At 38.6% G+C, this 10,316-nt stretch overlaps 1 protein-coding gene across 1 annotated transcript in view; it reads left to right on the top strand.

The window, feature by feature from the left end:
• TMEM117 (transmembrane protein 117) overlaps positions 1-10,316 on the top strand; it is a 180,739-nt gene that overhangs the window by 140,909 nt on the left and 29,514 nt on the right. The window contains exon 6 of the mRNA XM_005419257.2: positions 4,399-4,558. Within this exon, the coding sequence (XP_005419314.1) occupies positions 4,399-4,558 (160 nt within the window). The remainder of the gene's footprint in view (positions 1-4,398; positions 4,559-10,316) is intronic.

The raw sequence follows: 10,316 nt of genomic DNA, 5'->3' as shown, positions 1-10,316 counted from the left end.
ACATATGGGGGGTGGTTTCTGAGATGGGGAAACCCCAGGGAAGTGCAGAGACATGCCAGGAGCTGGCAGTGTGATGTGGGTGGAACAGCAGTAGTGGCGAACACCCACTCCCACAAAGAGCAGCCCTGAGGAGCATGACTGACCAGTTTCTTGGTCCTGTCCAATGTGTTCCATCCCAAATAAACATTGTATTAAGCAATACTTGGAATTCCTGTTAACAATGTTTCATGATTTACAAATGACCTAGCTTAGTGAAACTTGTGTGCGAAATTAAGATGAAAAGTTCTCAAGATGCTGAATCATACAAATCTGAGAGCTGCTTTTGACTAAGCGCAGGTAGGTTTTTTTTCTGGAAAAGGTGTAGTAAAAGGGCAAGATAGTGTTTTTGCCTCTTGAAAAAGACAAAATGAAAATGCAGAAAATAACTAAAGTTTGTCTTTCATCTCTTCAGTCGGTCTTAACAGAACTCTTACTATCTGATCATCAAAGCTGCAGCATCACAAAAGATTTAGCAGAGGGTCATGTAAGAGAAGAAATTTCTAAATATTTCCAAAAATGAGCAGCTCAAAGTCACAAGTAAAGGGAAGGTAGTGTTGTGCAGAGAATTGTGTTTAACCTTTGAATGAAAAATTTAATTTTCTCTATGTTTCAGTTTGAGTTCTATCACAGACCAGAATCCATTTTTTATATACTTTGCCCTGCTTAGACATGAAGAATCATGAGACTCAGATTGGAAACAGTTCTTGTTTCCAACATTAGATGCTTTGTGAATTTATACATTTATTAGCTTGTCTTTTATCTTTCCAGGGACAAGTTCTGGATTGTTCAGGTTTTCACCCAGTACAGCCAAATAAAAGACTGATTCCTGAGGGTGTGGCTGGATGGACACAAAGATACCTCTGGTGTAGATTTGGGGGGATGCACTATGAATGGCTTTGTGGTGCTGCCTTGGGGCTGCAAGAGAATGAGTTGTGGCCTCATGGGCTCTCCTTAGGAGCTCCTGATGAGGGAGGTAGGACGTACTAAACAGCAGAAGAGAGTGTCTCCAAATATCCAGGACTTAAGATCACAGCAGCTCATTATGTTTCCTCTCTACAAGGTTTAGGTTGTGATCCTGTCTGCCGTGAGGGAGCCACCACCTGTGACTAAAACCTGCTCAGGCTTCTGGTCCATGTGGTTCACAACCTCTCATAATGTATAATACACTGGATGATAGACATAAAGTTGGTCAGTTTGGTCAAAGCTTATAGTGCAAGAAAGTGTTGTGGAAGGGGGCAGAAGGGAAGATGCATCTGTTTTGGACCTTGCCAAGTTTTGAGAACCAGATTAGTCTTCTGTTGACAAATGGGCCTGTAGCATGGACTCAGTTTGGCATGAGTGATTTGGTTTGGCAAATTCATGACCAAACTCAGTCCTGACAATCAAAGATTATTATAGAGATACAGTCTAAAAAATTGCCTATTTTTGAGAGGTTTCTGGCAGTAAAAGTTCTTATCTCTCAGCCTCCCCCTTTTTATCCCTCCCCAGTAGCACTGGGGATTTTGAATAATTCTGGTGATGATAAGCACAGTAGTGACTTTTGTGGACCTACCTAATAATTTTGACTATTCAGTATGCTATTGGTCTAGACAGTGTTTATTTGCACTCTTAAGGAGTATGCAGTAGGTTGTAAAATGTGTGTTATTGCAGCTGAATAGGTGTCCAGGGCACATAATCATTCAATACAGCAAGTTAGAATTAGAAGTGAAATATAAAAGTGTATTTCCTTCGTGAACTAGAGACAGAAATTGCATTTCTTAGTGCCTAGTACAGAGAAGAGTCAGTCCTCTCTTGCCCTTCACCTTGCAGCCTTTCCCCTTCTGTAATGAGGAGAGGTCCTGCCAGCAATATGGGGAATAGTTTGACGGTGTAACTCTTTCTCAATAATGTGCATTGCAGAATAAAGGGCAAACTATACTGGGCTAGATATAGCAGGGCAGCTCACACTGGTTTATCCAATACAAGTTATGTCAAGTTAAATGAAATCCTCATCTTTTTTTCTTAATCTCCCGGACACTGTACTTTCACAAGAAGCAAACTGAACTCTAACCCAAAAAAACTCAGTTTATAATAACTCCAAAAGCACGTATTGAATATCTTGCTGTGTTCCAGTATCATAGGTCAAAAATACAACTGAATACTAATTATGCTGTTTAATGAAACCATTTTGAAAGTCTATTTCTAACCTTCTTTGTTGGTCTTGAATTTTCTTATTCTATTAGCAGCCCATTTTCTGCTCCCTTCCCTCCCTATTTGACATTTCAGAATGAATAACAAAGCCATTTTCTAAGTGCATATGCATTTCCTCAAGGAAATCAGGACTTGAGAACACACATTGGTCTTTGCATGCATGCCAACAAAGCATGAATAAAAATAAGCCTGCCTTTGCCTGCCTACATGCCAAAGTCTGATCTTCCATGCTTTGAACTCTTGCTCCAAAATGCAAATACATAATTCAAGAGGACTGAGGCAGAATAGTCTTGAGCATAACTTCTGGGTATATGCTTCCTATAGCAAAATACTCAGTTTTGAATTATGGTTTTAAACTTCCTCTGGCCCAGGAGAGGTGGTTCCACAGAAAGAGGTCAAGGAAAATCAGGGTACCTAATGTCTGGGGGAGTCTGCCTTGGTCAGCAGACAGTGCTGAGGATTGCTTTCTTTCTGGAGAATGTTTCAGGTAAAGTAAGAACATTAACCATGAGAATTTAAGATATGAAGGTGACATAAGTAGGAAAAATAACCTTTGTATGTCTCAAGAGACTATATGCAAGAGAGAGAACTGTCTTTCCAAAGTAAACTGTTTTGTATATGTACCAAAGTGGAGCTTGCAGAAAAGTCAGTCAGGTTCAGGTACGGACAGCTGAGATGGTAGGTGAGCAAATGTTTTGGGATAAGAGGGCTTGACTATTGTTTAGGTCTAATTACATCTAATATGCCTCATTTATTGGTTTTGTCTTGCCTCAGTGCTCATAATTCTTTTGAGGAAAATTGTTAGGGTGTCAACCATGGTGTTGCATGTAACTGAGTTAATTTATTAAGAACAAAAATAGAAATACCAAGGTGAAGGTGGTAGCATCAAGTAATTTTGTGTCTCATTACATTGAGGAAGTGCAGCCCATCATGTCACAGAAGAATGATGTCTATGGGTCTAAATGTGTTATACGATTGCCTATGTGCATATTTGGTTTCCCTTCCTCACAGATACAGACAAGGCTGCTGTATAAAAAGAAATGCATACAGACTCGTAGCCTATGACTACTGGTGTACAATTTTTTTTCCCTCTGCTGAGTATTGGTCCTGTTTGGAAATGTCATGGGAAATACTCTTCACTTTATTTTACAACCCTCAGTAGCTGAAAAAAATGAGATATTATTGCTGTTGAAAATAAAATCCTGCCACAATTATGTAGCCATGAGCATGCATTCAGATTTTGATATGCCACTATTATAGCACAGATTTGCTGACAGCTATGGCTGCTGGAAGAAGCCTTGCTCACCCTTAAATTACCAGCTAAATTTTCCAGCTTCCACAGAACCAGAAATTCAATCAGTCACTGCTGCCAACTCTGTAAGGTATTACCAAAGTGATGCTGGAAATGATGCGGAGGTATTTTGCAGGGATAGCTTAGAAAGATATTTTTTAAATACTGTGTTTCAAAATGGTGTGAATTAGTCAGGTGTGTCTTACGGAATTCTTGTAGCATTTATACAGAGGCCTTAATACTTTTGTGATTCCATCTTCACTGACTTCTCAGAAAAGTCATAAAATAGTTGAAAACTTTTACGAAGGACATTTTATAACACACAAAGCAAAATCTTTCTACAATCTCCAGAATTTGAAAACAATTAATTTAATGCATTGATTTTTTTTTTTATGGAGACATGTTTCTGTATAAAAATTAGACTTTGCTGTTAGTGTCTTACAGCTCCAGCAGCTTAGAAAAAATTTTCGAAGGTTCTAATGTCTTTGGTGCCTTAGACAATGTTTTCTCAATTAGTTGATTTGAATTTGGCCTACATCATGCAGACCTTGGTACATATCACTTCTCTCTTACTTTACTTAGCTGGTTTTCATCTTCAGTGAAAAGTACAGAATGAAGAACCAGAGTGATGTACTCCAGCTAATTTTGCAACATGCTTAGTACTAGGTACTAAATTTATTTTCACTAAGGATACAGCTGACTGCTTTCTTTCTTAAATTAAAAGATTTGTTTGTGTACTTAATTTTTTTTAGTCTGTTTTCATCAGTGGGAAAGTACTGATAAAATACTAGTTGACCATTAGAAGACAGATAAAATAGAATGATGTATCTTCATTACTATTGTATTCTCTCTGAACTATTTTTTCTTCTTCCTTCCAGGACGGTTCTGTTTACTCTGACCTCTGTAGTTGTGCTTGTCATCACTACTGACTGGATCAGCTGGGACAAGCTGAATCGTGGATTTCTGCCAAGCGATGAGGTCTCAAGAGCCTTCTTGGCTTCTTTCATCTTGGTGTTTGACCTTCTTATTGTCATGCAGGTACACTCTCCTAATGTTCCACTCAGGCTGTTGGGCTGCCTAGTCACTCTATTTCCTCTAGAGCAAATGGTGTTTAGCTAAGGCTACAAAAAGGTAAATAAATGTTTAGTTTGCAATCACTATTAGGAAGGGCATTTTATAACATCATTCTCAATAACTTTGCAAAAAAGGCCTCTGGCCTTTGATGGCAAAAATATTCCTGATTTCTCTTCTTAGAGTGCTAGGTAAGAACTGCATGACTTTCCAAATTAGAAAGTGTTTTCTGCAAAAATTACATCAGGAAAATAAACAGAAGCTGGTTGTTTTGTGAATTCAAATCTTGTCTTAGGAAGATGAGATAAATTCAGACAAACAAGAAAGAAATACTTCCGAATTTCAAGCATTTACAATATTAGGTATACACACACTAAGATACTTTAATAGATGAAAATTAGTATTTGCTATTAAGATTCAGCTTTCCACTTCTACGTGAATTTTTTTTTTTACTTGATGACGGGTGCTTGTAGTGTAATGACTTCTGCCTGAAAGCTTAACTGGGGAGATGATTCGTTGTAATCTGCCTGATGTCTGCTCCTTTGAATCTACCCTCTAAGAAAGGAGTCTGGGTCACAAGTATGTGGCCAAAAACCTTCTTCATGTGATGCTGTGCTCTCCCCTTTGCATCTGTATGTTTTTTGAGCCTTCTGTGAATAATTCATCCAAAGCTCTGTGGTAAATTATGTCATTTAGGCTGAGGTAAGGAAGAGGAGCATGGAAGGCCCATGACTGCTCTTAGTTCTAGATACGTTAGGCTGCTGAACTGAAGGTCAGCAAAGAACATGAGAAGAACCAATGGGTCCATCCTCTCCAATATATTATTAATTCTGCCAGCAGAGAGCGTTTCTGAGACACTCAGTTCTCTGAAAAAGGTATCTATTACTTGAGTAATTATCATTGGGGTGACAGTGTTGGCACTCAGATTTTATCACTGCTGTACTAGGACTTGCAAGGTGCATAGAGTCCTATAGTTGAGTTTTGTTTTCCAATGTCCACTACCATTCAGTGCTCACTGTGGTTCATGGTTAGAACTGGGAGGACAAGAAAGGAAATACTGTTTTTCTCATAATTCTGCTTTTCTCATAATATTTCTGGTGCTTTGTTTTCTCTACCTTTGAATTTTACATTTTGTTTGATGTTTCAAAAAGATTCAAGAGAATGTATAATAAATTATTGTACTTTACAGTGCTGTAATGAAAGTATGAATGAAAATGTATCAAGCTATACTGAATTTGATATTGCATGCAGGCTAGAAAAACAGAGCTGTCTTCATATAAAATAACTATTAAACCATCCTTTTGGCTTTGAAAAATGAAATCCCAGTATTTTGATCTTGGAGTTGCTGAATATAGAAAAAAATCTTATGTGAAACAGCTTGTCCTGAGTACTCTTTCATATTTTTATAACACAAAGCAAGAGGCTCTTTTTAATTGCATTTCTAAGTGATATTTGCATGATGGAGTTATTTGTTTACTTGAAGTTATTTATTTGGACTGTGAAAATATGTTGGCATATTTTATCTAAAATGGAGTTTTAGCATTGCTCTCTCAACATAGGATTATTGCAGTAGCAAAGTTGTTGCGCCAGCGGGGGAAAAGCCACACTTGAGTGTAATTGATCAGCAAATCCCGTTTATTGATCATCGATACATCCTTTTTATAACAGGGATAATGAACTTCATGAATAGTCCAAAAGCGAGCTCATCATTGGTCACACAGTCAACGGTCTATCACACCCAGGTCTGCATTCCTGTGGTTTAATTAGCTGGGATCCTTCTCCCTTCTTGCTCCTGTTTTCCATCTACCTTATCTCCTGACAGCTGTACCCAAGGACAGCCTAATTCTTTCCCATCAGAAGGCTGAGAGCTAGCTTTGTTTACCTTTGCTTCTCAGGCCTGCTAATTGCACCAGAGAGCGACTTCTTTCATTTAACCCTTCCTCTACACAAATTAAATCACATGGAATCACAGAATGGGCCAGGTTGGAAGGGACCAGAGTGGGTCATCTGGTCCAACCTCCCTGCTCAAGCAGGGTCATCCTAGAGTACATTGCACAGAACTGTGTCCAGATAGTTCTTTAATATCTCCGGTGATGGAGACTCCACAACCTCTCTGGGCAATCTGTTCCAGAGCATGGTCACGTGCACAGTAAAGAAGTTCTTCCTCATTTTCAGGTGGAACTCCCCATGCATCAGTTTCTGCCCATTGCCTCTCGTCCTGTTGCTTGGAACCACCAAAAAGAGCCCAGCTCCATCCTTTTGACAGCTTCCCTTCAGATACGGACAGAGATTGATAAGGTCATCTCTCAGATGTGAACTGAGCAGTAAGGGCAGGTGACCAGTGAGAGGTTTTTCAGATGAGTCAGGGTAGATGGAATTTTGCCCTTAAGAAAACCGATGACAGATCCAGCTCCATTTCTGAGGCAGGTTTTACAGAGAGGAGCCATACACCCTGGACTACTTTTGTCAGAATTATGTGGAGTGTTTCATTCCACTCAGGGTATATTGCTCTTCCTAGCAGATTTTAGACACGCCTGTCAAACAGCATTACAGAAATGGATAACCATTTTGAAAACACACTTGTACTCAGCTAATTGTGCAATGTTTGCCCAAGAATCCTGCTGTGAGAACTGGCTCTGCTGTAGTGTATCTCCTGTGGCCTGCAGATCTCTGAAGGAGAAGGGACAGGTTCAAGTGGGGTGACTTTGGGAGAAACCTTTCTGTAGCAAGTAAAAGATTTTCCTTCCTTCAGTCTCTCACACAGTAAAGACTTCCCTCTCTTCTTTTGTCCTTTCTACATCCTTATCTATCTATGGATTGTGTTATATCTATGGAAGTGTTCCTTATCAGTACTGATGTAAAACATTTGAAAATAACCTTGAAAATAAAAGTGAATTAAAGGAGTAGAAAGGACAGTTTTGACCTAAACCTTCACTTTATTTGTACTTATTATGAAGTTCAAGTGACATACCTGAGTATATTCCTAAATACCATTTAACAAAAAAAGTATAATGTTTCTTGTGCCATTATTGGCACCATAATATTTCTTTGTTGTGGGTCAGATGTGAATCTTTCTTTCCTATCCTAGATTTCTTTTCTTGAATCTGCCTCTACAGCTTCTACTTACGGATTTATAGCTGCATTGAATTCCTCAGTCCCAAAGTGCTGGTTTTTCTTCCCTGAGAGTCACTGCTTTGAATGATATCAAGTCTCTTTGCTTTCAATTTTGAACACAGAGCACTACCTCTCCTGAGCTCCACTTTCATCCATCAGGCATCCATTTTCTCTTAATTTTCCTGTCTCATCTCTCTGTGACTGGTAACAAGGGAGTGACTTATTGTGTGCTAAGAGGGACTAGTTAGTGTGGTCCCAGAAATGGCCAGCTCAGGAACAAACACATAGAAATGGAGTGTCCTACAGAGTGAAATGTCCCTGCCTGTCTCTGGGCAGGGAAGTAAGGCTCTGAGTAACCAGGGCATGGAACCTCCTTCACTTTGTTGTTTACTGAGAATAGGGCAAAGAGAATGGAAATGTATTATATTTACAGATCAGAGAATGAAATAATGCTTTGGCAATCCAATGGTTTTATTTTAAAGGAAAAAAACTTTAGAGTTTAATGAAAGTGTAGGTAAAAGGGTGATAAGGGGCAAAAAGCATTGATATGTGTAATTAAAACCAAGAAGTTTCTGTTGAAATATTTTCAAGATCCAGCAGGATATATAAATTCCTTCTAAAAATCCTTGAAATATTCTTTTGCCCCCCTGCCAGATCCCACTATAAATTACAGTTTATTTCTTCAAGTCTTTCAGTTACTTTGGGACTAAGAAAATTATAAGCTAAATCATTTTCTGCTGAGAAAAGGTGGATATATTTCGTCCCTTATTGCACCTCATATACCTTACCATTTTAATGAGCTGTCTGGTTTTTCTTGCAGTGTTACCATTCTGTGCTTGTCTAGTTTGATAACTGGCACCATCATTTTATGCTGGGGATTTTATTAAACAAGACATGTGAAGCACAGTATTTTTAAGTACATTTCATCTTTTATACTGATTGCAGATGGTTAAATTCTTGCTCGGATGCATTATATTTATCTCAGGCATTATAACTCCAACTCCAGTGTTTTCTTGAGCTGCTGTAACTTGTGATGACCTGAATCCTGTTGTGCCAATTTATACTGGCTGAGGGCTGAGCCCTTTTTTTAGCTCTGTCACTTAGTTCCTCATTTGCAGAAGAGGAACTGTAATTCTTTCCTTTCACTATTTGTGTGATTGTCTGCTTAAGCCCCCAAGGTGCTCAGTGAAGGAGGCTGACTTGGTACAGCTTCTGGTGTAATCAGGCACCAGTCCCAGCTGGAGCCTCATGGCTCTGAGATGACTACACACAAAATGAATTAGCTGGAAAAGCTTCTCATTTGTCACAGTCATTCCCTTTTACTCTGACAGCGGGTACATGCCATACATGTGACACTCAGGCCCTTCTTTGCCAGTGCAGGTGTTTGCCTGAAATAACAAAGCAGTTTTCTAAAAGTAGACCCAGCATTTTCACATACTGCCCCTGGAAACCAACATATCCAGCCCAAATTCACAGAAAAACATGCACTCATAGGAACAAGAAAATCTGGGAATTATTTGCAAATCTTTCACAGGAATATTTTCATGTTTAATAGCAAGGAGAGCCTTTTCATAGATTCTGCTGTAATCAGTGTGTGATAGGCTCTGTTATTGCTGGGTGTATGTGTAAGAAATGTTGCATTGCTTAAGAGTATATTGGAGTGATTTATGTTGATATAACAGTAATGGTGACATTCAGATAATTTCAGCTCTCCACAGCAATGCTCTGGAATGTATTATTTGACTGTAGAAATCTGCTCTGTTATGAGTGTTACACAGGTTTTTATGTGAAAATAAAAATTCTGAGAGGAGGCTGAACATGTTCAGCTGCTTTCTAAGTGATAGAATTGCTTGCAATTTTTAAATGCAAGCAATGAATTAAAAAGAGAAAGATAAACCTCAGTTTGCCATCATTAGACAGAGCACTGCCTTGGCAACAAGTTTTATGCCCATCCGTATCTTACCTTTAGCTATGTGGCAGATTGAACATACAAGACTTACAGACAGGTTGTACAGAGCATACAGATCCACCTATCAATAATACTGAGTTCAAGTAAGAAGAGGGAACAAGAACAGCTTGGTTGCTCTTAATCAAACCTTAGAGGGGAAAAGAAACAAGAATATGCTTGAGATTGTAAGTCCAGCTGAGTTATTTCTGCAAAGCTGATTGGATGGCTTATGTTTACACTTTCTCAAAAAGTTTGAAGCCTGTAATATAAAACATTAACAAAAAGACAATTATTTTTATTGCCTTTGACTTCTTCTAACATGCTATAAAGCTTCTGCTTTTATTTGTATAACAAAACAGACATATTTAATCACTGAGTGTCTTGAGATACCAAATGCATTAGATATTTTACATCTGTTAGAATCCAGACTTTACTGAGCCCATCAAGAAATAATTTGTTTCCATATGCATAGAGGAGGGGAAGTATTCCCTAGTGCTTTTAGTGATTTGAAATTATAGGTTGTGATGGTTTTCTGAGTTTCAACTATCATTTAATTACTCAGCTATACTGTGTTTGGCATCATATCCCTGTGGGTCATAGGTGTTGTGTAAGTATGGCCTTCAGTCAACCAGGTTTCTAGTTTCCTACAGGTCAGAAGCTAAA

This window comes from Geospiza fortis, unplaced genomic scaffold (assembly GCF_000277835.1).
Source record: "Geospiza fortis unplaced genomic scaffold, GeoFor_1.0 scaffold166, whole genome shotgun sequence".
NCBI classification, from domain to species: Eukaryota; Metazoa; Chordata; class Aves; order Passeriformes; family Thraupidae; genus Geospiza; species Geospiza fortis.
Note: the sequence above shows the minus strand (reverse complement) of the source record. Positions and strands in the feature narration are given on the sequence as shown.